At 37.5% G+C, this 21148-nt stretch overlaps 2 protein-coding genes across 6 annotated transcripts in view; one reads left to right on the top strand and one right to left on the bottom strand.

Annotated features, from left to right (window-relative positions):
- The window catches only part of LOC127856596 (uncharacterized), a 31063-nt gene extending 20289 nt beyond the window's left edge, over positions 1-10774 (top strand). For all 3 annotated transcript variants that reach the window (XM_052392896.1, XM_052392895.1, XM_052392894.1), the window contains 12 exons: positions 428-544; positions 1246-1418; positions 2070-2200; positions 2432-2626; positions 3336-3533; positions 4200-4279; positions 4583-4791; positions 6272-6408; positions 7389-7539; positions 7750-7821; positions 8523-8706; positions 9311-10774. In XM_052392896.1, coding sequence (XP_052248856.1) covers positions 428-544; positions 1246-1418; positions 2070-2200; positions 2432-2626; positions 3336-3533; positions 4200-4279; positions 4583-4791; positions 6272-6408; positions 7389-7539; positions 7750-7821; positions 8523-8706; positions 9311-9464 — 1801 coding nt within the window. In that variant the 3' untranslated portion in view covers positions 9465-10774. The remainder of the gene's footprint in view (positions 1-427; positions 545-1245; positions 1419-2069; positions 2201-2431; positions 2627-3335; positions 3534-4199; positions 4280-4582; positions 4792-6271; positions 6409-7388; positions 7540-7749; positions 7822-8522; positions 8707-9310) is intronic.
- Positions 10775-11627: 853 nt separating this feature from the next.
- Positions 11628-21148, bottom strand: part of LOC127856599 (homologous-pairing protein 2 homolog) — a 20321-nt gene continuing 10800 nt past the window's right edge. For 2 of the 3 annotated variants that reach the window (XM_052392903.1, XM_052392902.1), the window contains exons 4-9: positions 18722-18818; positions 16575-16645; positions 15002-15076; positions 13606-13659; positions 12908-12967; positions 11628-12313 (exon numbers count right to left, since the gene is read on the bottom strand). In XM_052392903.1, the coding sequence (XP_052248863.1) occupies positions 12257-12313; positions 12908-12967; positions 13606-13659; positions 15002-15076; positions 16575-16645; positions 18722-18818 (414 nt within the window). In that variant the 3' untranslated portion in view covers positions 11628-12256. The remainder of the gene's footprint in view (positions 12314-12907; positions 12968-13605; positions 13660-15001; positions 15077-16574; positions 16646-18721; positions 18819-21148) is intronic. The other variant, XM_052392904.1, reaches the window with a different exon arrangement.

The following is a 21148-nucleotide window of genomic DNA, read 5'->3' as shown; positions in this document are numbered from 1 at the left end:
ACATTACTTTTATTGCAAGTTTTTTATACAGGTAAGTTAGAAAAGTAGTATTGCTATAAATATTTATTGATGTAAAGAACATGCATAAACCATCCACTTAAACATTGCAAATCACAACCGTAATAACAGACTCAGGGTTTAAAAAACGACTGTTAATTTGATTTCATTTTAGTACGATCAACGCATTTTAGGTTAACAATAAATTGCTTGCCACCGGATCAAACCATCAAAAGGACACACACTAAAACAAATACATGTATGAATCACGTAGAATCTGTTGAAATAACATCGCTATTTGACCTTTCATATTATTTAATTTTGAACATCGAACATTCCGCAACCATTGTTATCGAGTCGTGTTCAAAAAGGCAATCTCCTCCGATGCAATTGAAAGTAAGATCTTTATTTGTTCTCCATATTTTCACAGCAAGGATGACGAGACAAATGAGAAGAAAGCGGTGGTCAAGGAGGGTCACATAGAGACCATTCAGAAACTTGGGACGCTGTTCGATAGGTACAACACAGGGGCAAGAGAGAAGCAAAGGTAATAACACGTTGACGGGATTTGTTAGAAATCAGGGCAAACGTAACACAACATTGATGAGAGTTGTTAAACGTCAGAGCAAAGGTATGATGACATTCACAGGAGTAAGGTTCATGGGAAATGTAATGAAACTTTGATGGAGTTGTGGCTTGTTACTAGACATGTAACTAAATGCAATCGTTGGCAGTGCTGCGAGAGAAAAAACACCTTGTCGTGATTTCTAGTTGAGGTAAAGTATTTTATTCACGCTTGTAAATGAATATCATCTCAAGCGCACTAGTTTCCGTTGTAAGCAGCTAAAAACAACAACAACGAATGTTTTAATATTTAGTGACTCACTTATAAAGCAATCAAAAGATAAGAATATGTTTTGTTTGCAGTTTGATGTTTAGATTAATATTTAATTGTATAGTAGGTAGTCATTAAGTGGATGTAGCAACACTTGTTAACAAAGGCAAACTTACCTGTTCCTATGATTTAGCACCAAAACTCGCATCATACAGAATCTTTCATACTAATTTGTGTAAATCACAAAAACGTACACACATCAATAAACACAACAAACAAACTGACATTATAAAAGCTCACATAAGCACAGTGTGCTCAGTTAAGACTAACAATATATACATGTATGTTTATTATAATGAACAATGAACGAGTTTACAAACTGTTTCCCTAATGTTTCCCGTCCCGTCGCCCAGGTTACCAGTAGTTCGGGGGCGCGCGCCAGTGGAGCTCCGCTACCCGATCCCCATGTACCGCCACATCCAGCAGCTCCGAGTTGACGCATGCACGATTGTGGAGCGACAGGAAGTGCTGAAAAGTCTCCCGATCACGGAAGACCATAGCCTACAGGCGGACGTATTCAGCATAGGTAGGCATGGCGAAACATGGTCTCAAATTGTACCTGATAAATATGCGAACACATTTTACAGTTGTACATTGAAGCCTAATTCATAAATATTATTAGCAATTTTTAGAAAGTCTTACGCATGTATTAAATATCAAATCATGCTAACGATTTTAAGGAATAATGACATGTATTGGAAAGATTATTCGGCCCGCTAGTATTGACTTCTTTTAATTGCCGCTTCAATATAAGTATTATATGCGACATTCTGCTTAGTATGTAGAACAATTAAGGTAGGGAATAAAATGTACTGTACTTGGAAAAACCTGAATACATCGTGAATTTAGGCGAATATGACAAGCATTATCATATGCGATATAGAATGTCACACACAATTTACACGAACAGCTCTGTTATGTAATAAAGCTAAGCACGCGTTGGATGTTACTTTGCATGCAAGTGATATTTGTGATAGAAAAACTAGTCAATATGTGTATTACAAGTATGTAAACATATTGATGCCTAAGAAAATATTTCACGTGTATCACATATTTCACAATGTGTATTTGAGCGGTCAATTGAGTAATCAACCTCATGTCCGATCTCTGCCCTGTGTTTTTCTGATTTGTTTGTGAAGTCTCAAGAACATCGTATATTTTTCTGCCGTCACAACAGGTCCTACGTCACTTAACGTCCCTGAAGACGTTATTATACAATTCCCATTGCTTCCGTCGTCATCGACTTTGGGTTTTCACTTGTGGGTCCGGTCGGACGGAAAGTGGACGGAAACTGCAAACCCGGAAATTGTATGTATTTCTACCGCTTAGGTGTTATATTCTTGTGTTTGTTTGTTCGTTAACTTTTTTCTTTAAACACGTTGTTGTATGCGTGCATTACGTGAAGTTCGATGAAAAACATCTTGCATCGAATTTTAAATTGTTTCTCATAATTATGTTTTTGTGTTCCAGTTTGATTGTGTAAGGTATTGAGGTATTATTTCTGACTTATGGGAGAAACTTTGTGTTTTGTTTAATAAGGTGACAGTAGATGACCAGTCGTTCGTCTGGTTTAGCACGAGGAATTGCGATGCCTTCACTGCGATGACATATAACAAACCTGATTGTCTTCTGGTGACGTCACAGGGCGTTTCCTACGTCAGTCCGGCAAACGGAAAAGTAGAGGTCATAGTGCCGAAAGATTGTTTTTACAAAGACGTTGAATTAGGCATCAAGGTTTGTAGACAAACCAAAAAAACGTTTAACCTCATAGAATCCATTCATAGCCTATTACCAAACAGCAACATAAATATTTACGTAATTCTGATCCTTTCAGTATCAGCGAGTAGCACTATTTTAAGTCAGTCTAAATTAACCCATTTACGCCTAGTGGACTCCCCCATCCTTCTAAATTGGACCAATTTATTTCCAAAATTAGGGATGTCTAGTATATTTATTTCTTTATTTAGAATATTTCTTACAGAAATTCCTTTAAGCAAACAGAGCAGGTCCAGATGATACGCCGCATCATGCGGCGTCTCATCTGGATCTACGCTGTTTGCCAAGTCCTTTTTTCTAGACGCTAGGCATAAATGGGTTAACAAACATCATAAGTCTGAAACTTATGCTTATTAGCGGTTATTTAAGGAGCGGACGTTAATATGCGAATTTAATTAAATCATTTGAAAAGTAGACCAGAAATCAAGGTATGCAGTGTATACAGTTTTGCCGCCCAATAAGAGTGCAAAGATTTGCCTCTGTTTTCAGCTTTAAGTATTTCCCACAAAATTGTGTGAAACGTAAGTACGTATGCATTTCGTCGTGCTCGCAATATGAAACTTGGCTAGAGAACGACTCATGTTGTGAAACGTAGAAAAACAAAATACAATTCCACTAAAGAATTAATATTGCTTGCAGAATGAATGCCACTGTTGACTAACTTCAGATTACGAATTTCGATTGGCAAAGTCACGGAGTGAACACTGTCGGCGTTATAGACGCGTCGGTGGCGTTAAGTCTGACGTCACTGAGCGGTGAGGTCACGATGCGCAAGCCGGTTACGGTAGAGCTTCCGTTGGACGACGAACACAATTTCACTGACACGGAACTGGTAGTAGTGAGATACGACTCAAAAACAACGCAAGTGAGTTACAGTATATGAGCTTATGGATATTTGAGTTGAGGGCAATGAATATGCATGAACTGTTGGTCCTGTCTTAGTTTTTCACTGTAATTTATAAAGACGCATGCATTATACCAAGAGAATGAATAAAGTGACTGAATAAAAATGGTCAGATACTTGCGAAAATGGGTCTTATGCCATATGCGGCAAGCAAATAAGCTCCAGCCAAGCATGCTAACCCGTGCAGTCTTGTTGTGGACTACTATGTTTAGTTTGCAAAAGTGACAACGAAACATTGCGTTACTTTATAACGGACAGCGTAGCTCATGACCAGACTTCGCGATTCTTAAATCAAGCAGGTCTTATAAAATAATAACATTGAAGTTTAATGCGACTGGTCATATAATATGACAGCGACAGGCCATATAATATGACATTCTTAAGACTTAAGGGTTCGCATTTTATGTACTCATATTTGGCCAATTTATATCGTTAATATACATTCGACATCGCTTGGGTATGCTTGTTACATGAGTATTATGATTCCAACAGTGACTGCTGTTAGAACAGCTCCTAGTTGTTTAACTATTGTAAGAAATATTTGATTAGATTTTGACCCTATGGCTCGATCAGACTCAGAAAAAAACATTTGACTTACAATAACCGCATGACGCGTGTTTTTTTTAGGTACTCGATAGACGGCAGTTAGCAATAAACACAACCGGCAGGAATGGCGTGTATTCCGTGGACATCAAAGGATTCTGGTGGTACGTAGCTATCGTGGTGTTACGTATTATTTGATCTGCATATGACCCGTGTCATGCGAAAATGGGTTTCATTTCTTATGCAGCCCTGTTAGTTCTAATCAGCCTGAAGCTACCCTGTCTGTTAAAAACTAAGACACGTGGCGTGACTTAACAACGGTCATGATAGCTCGTGACCAGACCTTTCGGATGCGAAAGGTGGTGTAGATTTAATCTAGCCCCTTTTCGCATGACGCGGCATTGTGCAATACTTGTCCGCCGAATCTATGGTAGAAAATCAAAAATGGAATCATGATTACATTACAGCGTTGCAATATTGAGAATCCGCCGGGTGTTCTTGAACATGAGAGAGACGATCAAGAGGGAGTTCCTGGTCGGATACCGGAAGCGGACGCCGTGCAATATCGTCACCTACATAGACGACATCTCTCGGGTCAAGGAGGCGCAGATCTTCCTCGTGGAAATAGTCGAAAAAATGAACGCCGACGCGCAAGTGGAACAGAGAAGAGCCGAGGGTAAGTCGAAAAAAAACTGAGCGCCGAAACGCGGGCCGAACAGAGAAGAGCCGCTTGTAGCGCAGATTTTGTATTGGCAATAAACTAAAATAACTAACAATGATTGTGTATTGAAGGCTTTGAATGTCTGTCCGTAGCCGCCTGGGTGCTATGTAAGTGTATGTCAGTTATGTCAGTTTGGTGCCTTTTCATAGTTACTGTCTGTGTTGTCATATACATAAAGGCGTGTATAATCCACTGAAGAATATTGGCCAACAATTACAGATGAGCATTTTGTTTCGTATGACACGGATGCCCCACATTGTCTGAAAACTTCATTGATATAAAAATGTCCATGCAAATTGGACGCTCCACAAATTCGCGTGATAATTAAATGTTTGTGAATAGACTTCACTACAGTAACGATATTTTTTGACTTTTTGACGCGATATAAGTGTCTTTCTCCCTCTAAAAGGCATAAAGGCTGTTTTGAAAAACAAACAGAACCAAAAGCTGCGCAAGTCAACATGCTGTTTTGTTAAGTTAGATCACTCTAGCTGCAATACTTAAAGTTTCGCGCAACACAGGTTTAAAATGTGATTGTTTTGCTAATTCGGTCAAAAACTCCGATTATGTTTTCAAAACATGAACCAAAATACAAGCTGATACATATGTAAGTTGCATCACAAAGCACCAATGCTTTTTGAGTTACGCGTGAAACAAATATCCCACTGACATAGGGTTTAAAGGACGAACGGATATGGAAAAAGTTATATTAAAAATCCCCACCGAGTGCAAACTCCACGCAGAGTGGTCGTTCCATGCTGTCACATACAATCTCTGCCATCACAAGTAAATCCTACCAGATTCATATATATAGATTCATTATAGTATGAAACGTAGTATCATTTTAATTTATATTTTGAAAGTAGTGTATAAGTTTAGGTTCATAATAAAAAAAACTCTAAATTAAAATAAAATAAAAATAACAACGGTAAAATTATTGTATCGAGTGGCTAGGCTTTCATCAATGCGCTGGTTATGAAGGCAGGGATTTGTCCAGCTATGCTGGTTCCAGTCAAATCTCTGCGCGGAGGTTGCACCGGGTGTAGAGGACAAATAAAAACGTTCTCGTCTACACATGAAAGTTTTCATGGTTATGCGTTGTTATAATGTACAAACAATGCAAACAAGCATAGTCGAATTAAACAACCCCTATGGTATGTATTAAGACAATAAAAAAGACAGAGCTGGGCCGGACGTCTATAATCGGTCTATTCTTTCCTTGATTTGTGGCTTATTTCATTGATCATCGTTGGCTCAGACTCAATTTTGACGCCATTATTTTCAGTTGAAGCCGAGCGATCGCGAATAACGGCCCGCTCGCGGCGTCAATGTGTTACAACGTTTAGAAACGATATGTACTATAGTGTATAATTTGATACCGCGGTACTTTCTTCCAAGTTTATATTTGTTATTCCGAAGTACATTTCTTCTCCAGGTCTGATAGAGGTCCGGAAGAGTCGGTCACGTGAGATCCTTCTACAGAGGGGCGACTGCATCCGGGTACAGATAGATGGGCAGATGAGAGTAACGGAAGTGATGTCAGAGCAGCAGCAGACGATCTGCTTCCTGCAGGTGATTTTAATATAAAGCATTATTGTCCCCTACCGGTTTAACCGGAGGGGACTTATGGTTTGTGCTAGTCAGTCAGTCCATCAGTCTTTGAGTCCGTCACACTTTTCTGGATCCTGCGATAACTTAAAAAGTTATTCATATTTTTTCATGAAACTTGAAAAATTGATAGATGGCAATATGGACATTATGCATGTTATTTCATTTTGTTCCTACGTCAAAAAATATGGCTGCTATGGCAACAAATAGACTAAAAATACTGCTGAAAATGGTGGTTTTCTGGATCCTGCGATAACTTTAAAAATTCTTCATATTTTTTCATGAAACTTAAAACATGGATAAATGGCAATATGGACATTATGTACGTCATTTCATTTTGTTCCTACGTTAGAATTTCTGGTTGCTATGGCAACAAATAAAAAAATCAAAACTATCTGACAATGGTGAAGCCGGTAGGGGACATATATTGCTTGGCAATAGTCTTGTTAGTATTTTAATATTGACTGAACTAATTCTGATTTGTTAAATTGAAATCTATTTTATCTCGATTGCATCGAAAGCCTTATTGACACAATATCGAATCTATTTTCTGGAAAGAGCCGATACTCTGTGTCTTATACGAAGATACTGGAAACATTGCCTGAATGGGGATCGAACCCGAGACCTGCTTATCGCTAGAGTGACACCATATACACTGCGGCTCAGCGACCCGTATCCTCTTAGCCTTTAGCGACATACCACCGTTTACCTTATGAAATCCAATGTTATATAAGAGGTCTTGTAAAATTAAGTACTACTCTTTGTTTTCTTACCAAATTGTATCATGGTACAAAACTGTAAACATGATGTACTGGAAGGAATATAACGTGTTTAGTTGTTTGTTTTGTTTGAATAATTGTGGTTTTATGAAAGGAAATGTTTCTAAGACATATAGTGAAGAGATAATAGTTCGAAAGTTCGTAAATACGTAATTCGTGTTTCAGGGCTGCGACAACAGCGTTTCTATAGCAACCGAGGTGAAGCGCGACCCGGAGAAGCTCCCAGATGCCATGATATTTTACCAACTGGCCGGGATCCCTAATAGTATCCACTCCGTGGCATTGATGACCAGGGACCTGTCCGAGCTGCCCACTGGTCAGTTTGTCTGTCCCCTGTTGAACACATTACTCTTAGGAATAGAGAATACATTAATCGACGTATTCTTTTATTCGTAGAATGCGGCAACCGACAGCGAAAATTCACATGTCATTTTCAACTAATTGATTTTTTAAGTACTGCAATTCGTCGTAAGTAGTAAGAGTGAACCTAAATTAGCTAATTAGCAACTTCTATTTATTGTTACAGATGCTATCACGGCCCGGTCCGGCTTGAACATGGGGCCACAAGCGATCGGAAAGGAGAAGGAACAGGAAGATGGTGGGTGTCTACCGGTTCGCACTGCGAACAATAAATACATTGTTTATATCGAACAAACGTCATGAGCGTATCGAGATTGCATTAATTGGGCTTAAGTTGCAGAATCGTTTCCGTTGGTCATCTTATTAACCAAAATACTTAAACCTTATCGAAATCAGTCAAATGGTTAGTTTTAATTCCTAGGATTTTTTAAATAATTAACTGTAACTATTTAATAAAATGCGTTTGTACCAAGGTAATAGTTAAGGATATATTATTTATATATATTCGTACTTAGCGCTCTCGAGTATAAATTTAATTAAAATAATGTATTATCAACACATTAGTTTTCATTTGAATGAACTTCGTTTTCTTTGTTTTAGAATAAATGATGCAATTTCAGTAGGCATCGAATTTGTTTTATTGGACACTGGTTTTATCGCTACCCGAGATCTAAAAATCCCGCTGTTATGTGAATACATAGTTTAATGCATGTGTGTAACCTGTGGACATGCTAATCTGTGACGACACTTTCTACATTAACTGGATTTTTGTGAAGAAGAAACTCCTTTTACCGAACAAGTCTGCATTAGCGGAAAGTGTCGTCCCTGATTGACCTGTGTGGACTGCACAGGCTAATCTCGGATGACACTAAATGCACATGCATTAAGCCCTGATTTCCCGGAACGCGGCTCAAATGTTCCCGCTGATCTCTGCTTCAGCCGCGGTTCAGATCCTCAAGATGGAGAGTCTGATGTCGCTTGCCCGCGAGCTCACGTTCGAGGAAGCCCAGCAGCTGGGCCGTCAACTGGGTGTCAAAACCGACCACTTACGTCAGATCCGGGAGGCGGCACAAAGGGACCGAGTCGCCGCCAATTTCCAGATCCTTTGCAAGTGGAGGGGCAGGTAGAACTGCCACATATTGGTTATGATATTTTGATAAAACTGTTATCGCAGCCGGTAGGTCATAGGGTACCAGTTTAACTTGTACTAAATGAAAATTTGAGAGCGCATTTTCCATTATAAATATGATGTTTTATGCTTTATACAAAAAACAAACAACATAAATATTTTTAGTAACATTTACGTGTTTAAAATTATTTTATGAAAGACATAAAACACGACATTGTCGAGACTTAAGGAATTTTATGGATTTCCTTTGGTCAACATTTCGGAGCTATGTTCTATTACTGATATGCAGTGCTAACTAACAAAAAACGACAATTACATGTATACGTGCAACTACAAAAACGAACATCACCTTCTTTTTGTGTTTTCTTACTTAACAATGTTAAGCTTTGTAATTTAATATTTTTTTCGATTTTTTTTAAACAATCAGTTTAACTATAAGTTTATGTCCGGTAGCAATTACACGTATATATGTGTATGTGATCACCCTATAATCGATCATTTTACTAGATACTTCTTGTGAAAACGCCAGTTAATCTTTACTGGTTTATATTTCTATATGTGCTGAAAATGTGACCAGAATCGCCTTTTCACATGGCAGGTATGCGCGCGCAACAATGGCCGACTTCCTAGTGTCGAGTCTGAAAGCTGTTGGAAAGACGAGCTACGCCGATTTGGTAACGGAAGTACGAAAACACAACCGGGGACTCGAGCGAGAGGACTTCCGGCGTCCTATGACCGCCTACAGACGCTGATGTATTGTGTGTTGATTTTATAAAAGTTCATTTCGTGTTTTAAAATTAGGGATTAGTATTTTTTATATTTATTGAACTGCAATAAGGAATAAGGGTGCAATTACTCGAATTTACCCAAGTCATCGCCGTAACCCGCGTTCACTCAAATACGCCATAATTCAATCAATCTTGATGTAATGGTGTGACAACGAATAAATATGTACCGTGGGTATCGAAGATAACATAAAACTGTTGTCAGTCAAACAATTTGGGGCGCGATTTGTTAAAACCGGCATTAACGTCAAGACTTGATTTTCGTTTATAAGATAATTTCTTTAAAGAGGCCTTTTCACAGATTTTGGCATGTATTGATGTTTGTCATTAAATGCTTTATATTGGTAAATGTAATAATTGGATCTAAAAAGCTCTAGTAAAAAATCAAGAAGTAAATTTAGAAAAAGAAAGAAAAAAAGTAACCCTCAACAGGGCTCGAACAACTGACCCCTGGAGTCCAGGAATAAGAGTCTACCTCTTAGACCACTCGACCATCCGTGCTCATACATGTATTTTATACTTTATAAAGGCAATCCTCGTAGTTTAACAAGATATAACGACAACAACAGAACTCTCCAAATTATTCAATCGTTTCGCTTTGCAACGCTTTATAATTTTCAGGTTTTTAAATTGTCAAAAGATGCATATAAATTTGCGAATCTGAAACAACTTTTTTCAATTTTGTCAATTTTGTCAATTTTCCAAAACGTGAAAGGCCCTAACATTCCATGAATACGGAAAGTGTCGACCCTGAGTAGCCTGTGCGTCTATTCTTAGACGATAATTTACGCACATAAAGCATAAAGCCGGGTTTTCCCACAGCCGGGGCTTAATTGTATATTGAAACTATTTATATTGAAACAAAAAATGCCGCCTGTTTGTTTCACTCAAATTTTATGCATTGGGTTCACACATGAAGAATCGTGTTAAATGCTCAAGGTTCACTTTACTGATTTTATTGCGTAAATACACTACATACACGCTGTATTATCTGTATGATTTTGAGACCTTGTCTGTTATAAATTGTATCCTAGTTTAAACGAAACTGTTTACCGGTGTATAGTATATCTATTACATATAGCTGCTATAAACAAATAACTTTTATTTTAAAATTTTATTTTGTACTTCATGGTTATCGGACGAAAATGCCATGCTTACTATATACTCAATTAAAAACAACAACATTTTATTTATAACCGTACACAAGGTAACGCAATATTATTCATGTCTCTTTCTGTTAAGTATGCTATTGTGAAATAAATTATGAAGTTGTTTCACACTGTGTTCTTCATAACGCTGCGCCTTTGTTATGACAAATGGATCAGACATGCGTATTTTCGCTTCTTTTGGAGCAGCGACAGTAAGTTCATTTGAACAGCGCAGTTGCTACTACAAAAAGGGATCTAGTTGGCTATTTAAAAGTGGTAAATAAAAAGTAGAACACGATTGCGTGATAACATTTCTTCTTCAAAATCATTGGCAAACCACCTAAGAACAGAATTATTGGCCATAGGTTGTCATTGTGTACACACCGGTCTTACTGACAATAACGTAGTGACGTCACCATCTATGTTTAGAATGCATAGGATGTTTTTAAATGGTCTATAAACTGGAACGAAATAAGCGCGCTCTGGGAAAACCAGGCTTAATTCATGTGTGTAACGTATTGCACGTGATTAGCGGTCCGCACCGATTAGTAAGGGACGACACTTATTAATAGATTTAAGTCTCACCTTGACAAAAATTCAGTCCAAGCGGAAAGTGTCGTCCCTGACTAGCCTGTGCGGACTCCACAGGCTGATCACGGACGATACTTTTCACACATCAATTAAGTCTGTTTTTTCCCGAGCACGGTTCAAATATTATATAAAATATCTCTAGATGAGTGACTATGGTAGAGCCCGCGCGAATTTAGCTGTTTTTTTCGAACATTTTCTTGTTACCAGTACGAATTTTGTGATCGCTTTACATTTGCGGTTCATAATAGCACTGGAAAACGAACTTACATCAATTCACACAATAGTGTAGATGGATTCTTTCCTCAACTAAATGTTCTTCTACACATGCTTTCATTAACTTAATTTTTTTCTAACAGTGACATACATTGGACGAGGAATTTTGAAGACAGTCTATAAAACATATATTGTATATTTAATTCGAGATAGAAAATAACTATAACACCTCCAACGTTTTTGATCACGTATAGGTAAACGTTCATTGAAAAAAACTTTTTTATTAACCTATTTATTTGTCAATGTTAATGCGTGCAATTGTTTTATGACAAGACTGGAAAATAAAACACACACAATAACTTCATTTTTCCATGAATAAGGCATGCGTGATGTTTAAATTCCTTTTCCCGTCAACTTGGACACACGAGTCTTTACAGGCTTTCTGTTGGACTGCATGTTGAACACTCAATTCAATACGTGTAGTAACCATACTTCATGTACACAGGTGAAGTTCACGGGAGCTATAATGATTTCAGTAAGTTTTTTTAGCACAATTTATTATAGCTTGACATGATCATATGTACACAATAATATCACAATAACAATTTTAATATTTAAATAAAAGTACACTTTCATACATTTACACAGATAAACGAAAACTGTATTTTATATCAACAGCATTCCATAACAATAAAATCCTTTTTACTAGTTAAAATTAACTCACAAAATGGTATTTTACGCAAAGCAAAATGTAACATATTGTTAACTGAAACAAATAAATAATATATTCTAAAAAATTGTGTTAGTCTAGATGTCAGGAGGTTTAACGCTGCAATCTTCATCGGTCTCTATTCCAATGTCCTCCTGAAACGAACAATAACAGAGCACACATTTATTAAGTACTAACTGTTAGGACACTTGATTTTGCATACGGACACACTGAACATTATATATTTTAGCCTATAAGAATGTTCACAAGACTAATTGTACACATTGAAACAGATTAATTATTTTTTAATATTTAAATATTTTTACTATAAGTTAATATGCATATTTTAAAGTTTTTATCATGCGGGACGCTAACCAATAGAACAACTGAAAATGAAAAGATGGGGGGGGGGGGGGGGGGGTAGACACTCACACAGATCAACTACCTAGATGAGAGTAAACCAATCAAATGTAATGCCATAGCCAAACAGCCGATAGGGTATCATTTATTTTAGTCACCTACTTATATGAGCTGCGTCATTAAAGATAGGTTTTGCCATCAGCAGCTAGCTAGTTCTCGAGTACGGAACTACCATGTCCCCTATAGTCACAAAAGATAATCTGGTCTCATTAGTGGACAGGGTAGCTCATGCCTAGAATGCACAATTGTGTAGACTGGTCTGGAGCAACACTATCCACATATGACATAAGAACTATTTTTGCTTGAAGAGGCTCAAATTAGATACCTACATACAACTGCTTCTTGGGTTTTGGGTAGCCCTCCAATATGGCATTCAAGATGTCGTTTGTCTGGGGGATAAAAAACATAGCAGTATATTATTACAACCGACATACGGTAAACTTGAAAACTATCTAGGACCGATAACGGTGTGTGAATGTCAGAGTTTATTAACAGGTATCGCTGCGTCTTCACGACTGCCTTATGTGCGGACCGGCCCCTGTGACCTTTCAGGGGAAATGGACCGATAACAGAACATTGTGTTGCTTATACACCTCAGGACAATAGTCTAAATAGTTCTCATTTCTGTAATTGAATAGTTTGTTTACTAACTTGGGCTTGTAAATCCTGTTTTTTATTGTACATCCCATAACCATGCAACTTCAACAAACAGTGTGGTGGCATATGGGATACGGTTTCTGCTTAGCAATCAGAAGGACATGGATTCTCTAACAACACCAAGTTTTGGTTCTATCCAGGAAATTGATTCAAGGCTGACTGAATAGGACTTAGGCTTTTGATCCTATTAAACTTAAGATACATGTATGTAAAAACTGTACGATTTTTGTAAAGATATGTACATTTTTATAATACAGACAAATTACCAGGATATTGCGCATGTTTTATTTGTTTCCATGAATTTAAACCATTTCCTATATTGAGTACAGATTTAAATTACACAGATGCACTAAAGTAACGGCTTGCTTACCATGCGTTTCCTTTTCTTCCATGCCTTAACATATGTTTCCCTATTTTTATACACCTGAAGAAACACAAGGTTACTCATGAACACACTACTGTTCCTGCACATTGCTGTGGAAAGATGTTCCACAACTTTTAATCACAATTATTTCCACATGAAAGATTCCCTAAAAACACGGTTACTAGAACGCTTTTTGTTTTAATCTGTTCCTGATACTTGAATGTTTATTTTATTTTTCAATGAATTGTCTATCACACAGGATTATGAAATCAATGCACCAATATCAGGGTGCAGGATTGTTGGGTTCCCTCTTTTAACTTTCAGGTATGTAAGCACGACAGTGAGTGGTGCTTAATTTCAAATTACTTTTTTAATACATTTTTTTCTTAAGAATTTCAACTAGTGCATACAAGACAGATTTTATGCTGCTAAAGGCAATGTGAAATGCATTAGGATTAATTCACTTAATAAGCCTGTGTTCTTGTTCAAAATTCGATTTGTACTACTTGGTTATGCTTTACGCAACATGAAATTTTGTCACCGAATGGAGACGTATTTAAAGATTTATTCATATACCTTAAAGCAGTTTTTTTTTGGCCCGATTTTATAGCCGAAATTCGGCTATGTTCCCAATCCCAAAAAGTATACTTTTTCCCCAAAATGTGGCAAAAAAATCCCAATTAAAAAAAAATAAAATTAAAAAATATTATTATTATTTTTTTTTTTAGAAAGAAGTGTCTAATGCGTATTTTATCTCAATTTTAATTCAATTACACCTAACAAAGTATTATATGATTTTGTTCTTTTAATTTGAATGATTATAAAGAGTAATGTAAAATTTAGTATTTCCCTAATCAGTGGACTTTTCGTGTGAAAAAAAAAGGCTAATGAATTTATTTTCCCAATTTCATGAAAATGCCGATAAAATTTCCAATTCCAAAGCCATGGGCTATCTTCCCAAAAAGTGGAAAAAAAACCCTGCCTTAAGATATCGGCACAAACTGCAAGAAAAACTGTCTTTTATGCACTAATAATTTTTGCAAATGTATTTTAATAACTTGAGATATTTGCAAAAATAAACTTCTTAATGGTGTGATTATATTCTGTCCAGCCCGTGTGTAAACCCCTGAAAACCCTGTTGATTCTGCACCCTGATATTGAAGCAATGGCCTTGAAACAAGTTGGAGCAGATAAGGCAATAAGGTAATACAGAAATTGTCATTTCTCTGCAACACATAAGCATGTATTTATTTCATTTAGTATTATTAGGTTCTACTTTTCAATAAATGAACAGTGGGGAACTTGCTTATTGTACCCAATGTGAGTAATGTGGTCCATAAAATTATCTAAAAACACAATACAAGATACAACTTATGACGTTCCTCTTCAACAGCCTCAGTACCTTGTCTTTCTCCTCTGGTGAGACCACATTTCCACCATCCTTTAGATGTGCCAGCTTCTTTTTGTAGTGGGCACACTACAAAACAAACAAGTTCCCTCACTATTTTTAGTGTTTGCACTTTAGCAAAACAAGCTCAAACCCTAAAGATTTTATCATGAGAGCAAAATGATTTTTAAGTGCATTCTGTAAGTATTAAATTACTGAGAAAGCCAACCTTTCAATAGAGTTAGTCAAGTTCAACATTTATCAGTCAATCGATGACAGTTTATACTTATTTTGACTACACTACATTTTGATAACAACTGATGGTGGGAATTAATGTCACACTAACGTCTGAGGTAAGTTATTTGAAAACAGCATGATGAAAAATAAAGTTGTTCTAAGAAAAACTGTATAATGTTGATCTTGACCTTTGAAATCTAAGTGTGACCTTGACCTTTGAGCTAGCTTTATAGGTGATATGCTGTCTATGCATGGTGAATATTTGTTTAAGGAATGTTAATTTAAAATATCATGAACAATGTTGAAGTAATCTAGAGATATATTATCAAGAACAGAGATGGATATGGTGTCTCCATAGCAACCAGGAGGTCACAGGTTTGATCCCCACTGTTGGAGTGGTCTTTAGATCTCTTCCTAGGACACTAAGGTTAAACCCAGGAAACGGACTTGAGAGTGTTTCTATAAGCCTGATATTTTTTATGCAATCAAGCTAAAATAAATCAGTTTAAAGCTTTCGTCTGTGCCATCAACATCCATGCAATCAGAGCAAGTTTTATCGACAACATGTCCTTTTGTTACCAAGGCTAGCATCCGAATCAGCCACAAGCTAGTGGACAAAGTCATTTTCTTGACCAAATGAATACTTTTGTTTTGTGCATGTTCTGCATATACATGTATGTTTCTTGATTTGTTTGAACGGTTAGATAGTGTTGCACTTGTTTAATAATTATTTTTTTAATATTAAGTTTATTTTTGTTTATAATACATTTTTATTAAGAAACGGATATAATTTCAACACAGGCCATCTCAAATTTCTATACTGTACAGGTAAGAGCAATATGACATGTTTAACATATACTTAATCATTTTTACTACTTAGGTTTTCAATTAACTGGTTAATAATCGGCTATGGCAAAAGGTTAACTGGTTAATTTTGTTTGTAACCTCTTGCATCCCTAGTTTAAACGAATAGCAGTGGACATGTATGGAGCAGATGCAATAACACAATACCTTGACTTACTCAGCATGCTACTGAAATTAGCAGATATATTATCACAAAGGACTATCAAATTTTGAAGACTGAGTGAAAACTGTTGGGCAAAGATGTAAGAGAACAAGAACAGCTAAAAAGGTATTTTTTTTTCTTCTTAAAAGTATTTCTGTTTGCCACTGATAGATAAATTGAATCATGATAGCTCAACATTTCCTGACACAATCTGGCCAATCATAAAACATGACCTAAAGATTATGTCAAGAAAGTTTACAAGCCTAGATAATGATCTTGTAAGAATTCACTGGTTAAGGGACTTATGGACTACTTTCAACTACTACTTCACAGAGACGTGTGTACCTGGGCTGTTGTCTCTTGTAGCTGTATCTTGGCCTCTTCAGTTGACAAGCAGCTACTGAACATTTTTAGATCTGAAAAAAAAAGCATTCTTGCAGAAATATAAATCTTGAAAGATCTACAGTCACAAAAATAAAATGAGCTGTAGAATTCCACTTGACTTGTTCTTGTTAGTTTCTTAACAATTTCTCGATATTTTCAAGTTATTGTGTACAAGCAATTCTTCTGCATCTATAAACTGTGAACTTGACTACACACAACCCATAGTTAATTGAACCCAATGTTAGAACTAGATATACCAGCGTGAGGCATTCATGTACGCAAACAAATACAAGAACTTAATGTGTTATTTACTTATTAGGTGAAAACCATTTATCTATACATGTACATAGAAAAAGTGACCTTGACCCTGTCTGAAATCTCAAATTAAGTTTTGATGGAAGGCATCTATGTATGTAGTTGAATAGGCCAATAAGTCAATTTGTTTTTGAGTTACTAACCAGCCTCAATGCTTTCCATTTTAAGCTTAAGTACATGTAGCATGACATTTACACATTTATCACATGCTATACCCTGTTTCCCATGTAATACAACCATTACATATTTTTTTTATTACACATGTGTAATACAACATTTTTAAGCGTTTTCATTGGCTTAGTTTTCGTTTATTGACCAATCGCATTTTGTTATTTTGCTGAAATGACGTTGCAACGTCAAATGAGTCACGAAATGTAAGCATCATTCGGGATTTATCATTATGTTTGCGTAAATATTTATTTAATTTGTTCATTTAAAAGCATGTGATAAAAAAGATCTGACACTCGTTGTCATATCATACCATATTTTATTAAACTCGTCCAGGAAATTCGTTAGTAAGCTCGCCAAAGGCTCGCTTACTAACAAAATTCCTGAACTCGTTTAATAGAATATGGTATGATATGACAACTCGTGCCAGATCCGATATATATACTTTTTTCATTAGCCATTTCTAAATTTTTTGGTGAATTATTGAGTAGAAACCTTTTTCTAACTAAATATGACATTAACACCATCAATGTCATGTGTAAACCAAAGCGGAGTCAGGGTACAACGGAGAAATATGAGAAGTATCATTATAATAACCCTATTTGTTATTGAAAAATTAGATGGAATCCCTTTTGGCTATTTTAAATAACAGTGACCTTGACGCAACCATCCCATATGCAATCCCAAAGAGGAAGATGTTTTGGTACAAGATATCTACACACCAAATTTGATTGTCTGTTACCTGTCTATATATCTCATAAATAAAATGTCTAATTTTAAAAAGGCTCTTTACAACGTAAAATTTCAAACCAGGGTTAACAAACTTGGTCTACAGAGTTAATGGGGCTATTAAAGTAATAAGATTGAATGATATCCCTCAAGTCAATCCTGAGAAACTAGGTTACATATAAATTGTTCACCTGCCTATTTTATGTATATAATTACATATTTTATTATCATTTATGAAAACTCCTAAGGTTAAAACATTTTTTAATTTTCACAAATTTCAAAGTAGAGTGACCAAACATGGCCTATGGGGTTGTATTAATATGGGGAATAAATCTTGTAAGTTTGAATGAAATCTCTCAAGCTATTCGTGAGAAATTAAGTTGAAGAAAAACCTTGAGAAACTAGCTTCAAAACATTAAACTAGTTTGGATGATGTCAGGGTAGGCAGAATAGCTTGAAAGGTGCTTCTAAAAAGGGCGCAGAGGTATGGTATTTAGGCAGACAAATCTGGTAAATTATGTGCTATTTTAAAGTATTTGAAAATTTGAAGGTTTCATTCTAATTATAATTTAGTTGGAATCACCACACAAGTTATCATCATAATTATGTGGCTGGGCCAGGAATCAAATCTGCAATCCTCAATTAATAATTCAGCGCTCTAACAACTAAGCCAGATGTCGAAGTTGTACAGGTTGTAAGTGACAACATTTTACCTGATACACACATGTAAAGCAGATGCAACAATTTCAAATTCAAACCTTAAAATATATATTTTGCAAAACGGAAAATCAGGTAAAATATTTGGTATTTTTTTCTGTCATAAAAAACTGTCAGCCTTAATAACCTTGTGGTGAGATGTGCTAAAAACCTGTTACTGGTTAGTATGCACACACTACCTGATTCTAGTTGTCTCACTTCCTCCAAGGTGGACTGCAGTTTTCCAGTGAGCTCCACTATCTTGCTGTCCATTGTCTTGACTTCAGCATCATCCACCTGCACACACAATTATTTCATAGACCCTTTGAGCCCAAGGACAGTATTAGGGTATATACCCACCTGAACTTGTTTACAATTTTGTTTGCTACAATATTAACGTTTCAGAACCACAGCTGCAGATAAGAATGGTATTTGCACAAATAGGCTTTAAAAAAGAGCAAACAACCTAAACAATGGCATATGAATGGTATCCCCTTATACCTTTCCCACTTAAAAGCAAAGTGATAATGGCATAAAACCAGAAATACCTGCGAGTAAGAAATTGACACAGGAACTTAGATGAATCTTTATATATTTTCCCCTTTCGCAAACTAAATTGCCCATTTGCAACTTTTGGGGCGGAAGCTGAGAAAAATGGCTGAGCCTTACCTTTACCTCAGGGAACTGTCACTGGTCAGTCACATAGACTTACCTCAGGGATCTGTGACTTGTCAGCTACATAGACTTACCTCAGGGAACTGTGACTGGTCCACCACATAGACTTACCTCCGAGAACAGTGACTGGTCAGCCACATAGACTTACCTCAGGGAACTGTGACTAGTCAGCCACATAGACTTACCTCAGGGAACTGTGACTGGTCAGCCACATAGACTTAGCTCAGGGAACTGTGACTGGTCCGCCACATAGACTTACCTCCGAGAACAGTGACTGGTCAGCCACATAGACTTATTTCAGGGAACTGTGACTGGTCAGCAACATGATAGACTTACCTCAGGGAACTATGACTGGTCAGCCACATAGTCTAGACTTACCTCAGGGAACTGCATCTGGTCAGCCACATAGACTTACCTCAGGGAACTGTGACTGGTCAGCCACATAGACTTACCTCAGGAAACTGTGACTGGTCAGCCACATAGACTTACCTCAGGGAACTGTGACTTGTCAGCCACATAGACTTACCTCAGGGAACTGTGACTGGTCAGCCACATAGACTTAACTCAGGGAACTGTGACTGGCAAGCCACATAGACTTACCACATGGAACTGTGACTGGTCAGCCACATAAACTTACCTCAGGGAACTGTGACTGGTCAGCCACAGAGACTTACCTCAGGGAACTTTGACTGGTCAGCCACATAGACTTACCTCAGGGAACTGTGACTGGTCAGCCACATAGACTTACCTCAGGGAACTGTGACTGGTCAGCCACATAGACTTACCTCAGGGAACTGTGACTGGTCAGCCACATAGACTTACCTCAGGGAACTGTGACTGGTCAGCCACATAGACTTACCTCAGAGAACTGTGACTGGTCAGCCACATAGACTTACTTCAGGGAACTGTGACTGGTCAGCCACATAGACTTACCTCATGGAACTGTGACTGGTCAGCCACATAGACTTACTTCAGGGAACTGTGACTGGTCAGCCACATAGACTTACCTCATGGAACTGTGACTGGTCAGCCACATAGACTTACCTCAGGGAACTGTGACTGGTCAGCCACATACACTTACCTCATGGAACTGTGACTGGTCAGCCACATACACTTACCTCAGGGAACTGTGACTGGTCAGCCACATACACTTACCTCAGGGAACTGTGACTGGTCAGTAACATAGACTTACCTCAGGGAACTGTGACTGGTCAGCCACATAGACTAACCTCAGGGAAATGTGACTGGTCAGCCACATAGACTTACCTCAGGGAACTGTGACTGGCAAGCCACATAGACTTACCTCAGGGAACTGTGACTGGTCAGCCACATAGACTTACTTCAGGGAACTGTGACTGGTCAGCCACATAGACTTACCTCAGGGAAATGTGACTGGTCAGCCACATGATAGACTTACCTCAGAGAACTGTGACTGGCAAGCCACATAGACTTACCACATGGAACTGTGACTGGTCAGCCACATAAACTTACCTCAGGGAACTGTGACTGGTCAGCCACAGAGACTTACCTCAGGGAACTTTGACTGGTCAGCCACATAGACTTACCTCAGGGAACTGTGACTGGTCAGCCACATAGACTTACCTCAGGGAACTGTGACTGGTCAGCCACATAGACTTACCTCAGGGAACTGTGACTGGTCAGCCACATAGACTTACCTTAGGGAACTGTGACTAGTCAGCCACATAGACTTACCTCAGGGAACTGTGACTGGTCAGCCACATAGACTTACCTCAGGGAACTGTGACTGGTCCGCCACATAGACTTACCTCCGAGAACAGTGACTGGTCAGCCACATAGACTTATTTCAGGGAACTGTGACTGGTCAGCAACATGATAGACTTACCTCAGGGAACTATGACTGGTCAGCCACATAGTCTAGACTTACCTCAGGGAACTGCATCTGGTCAGCCACATAGACTTACCTCAGGGAA

The sequence above is a fragment of the Dreissena polymorpha genome, chromosome 13 (assembly GCF_020536995.1).
Source record: "Dreissena polymorpha isolate Duluth1 chromosome 13, UMN_Dpol_1.0, whole genome shotgun sequence".
Taxonomy (NCBI): Eukaryota; Metazoa; Mollusca; class Bivalvia; order Myida; family Dreissenidae; genus Dreissena; species Dreissena polymorpha.
The sequence above is the reverse complement of the archived record's forward strand: the minus strand, read 5'-3'. Positions and strand labels throughout refer to the sequence as shown.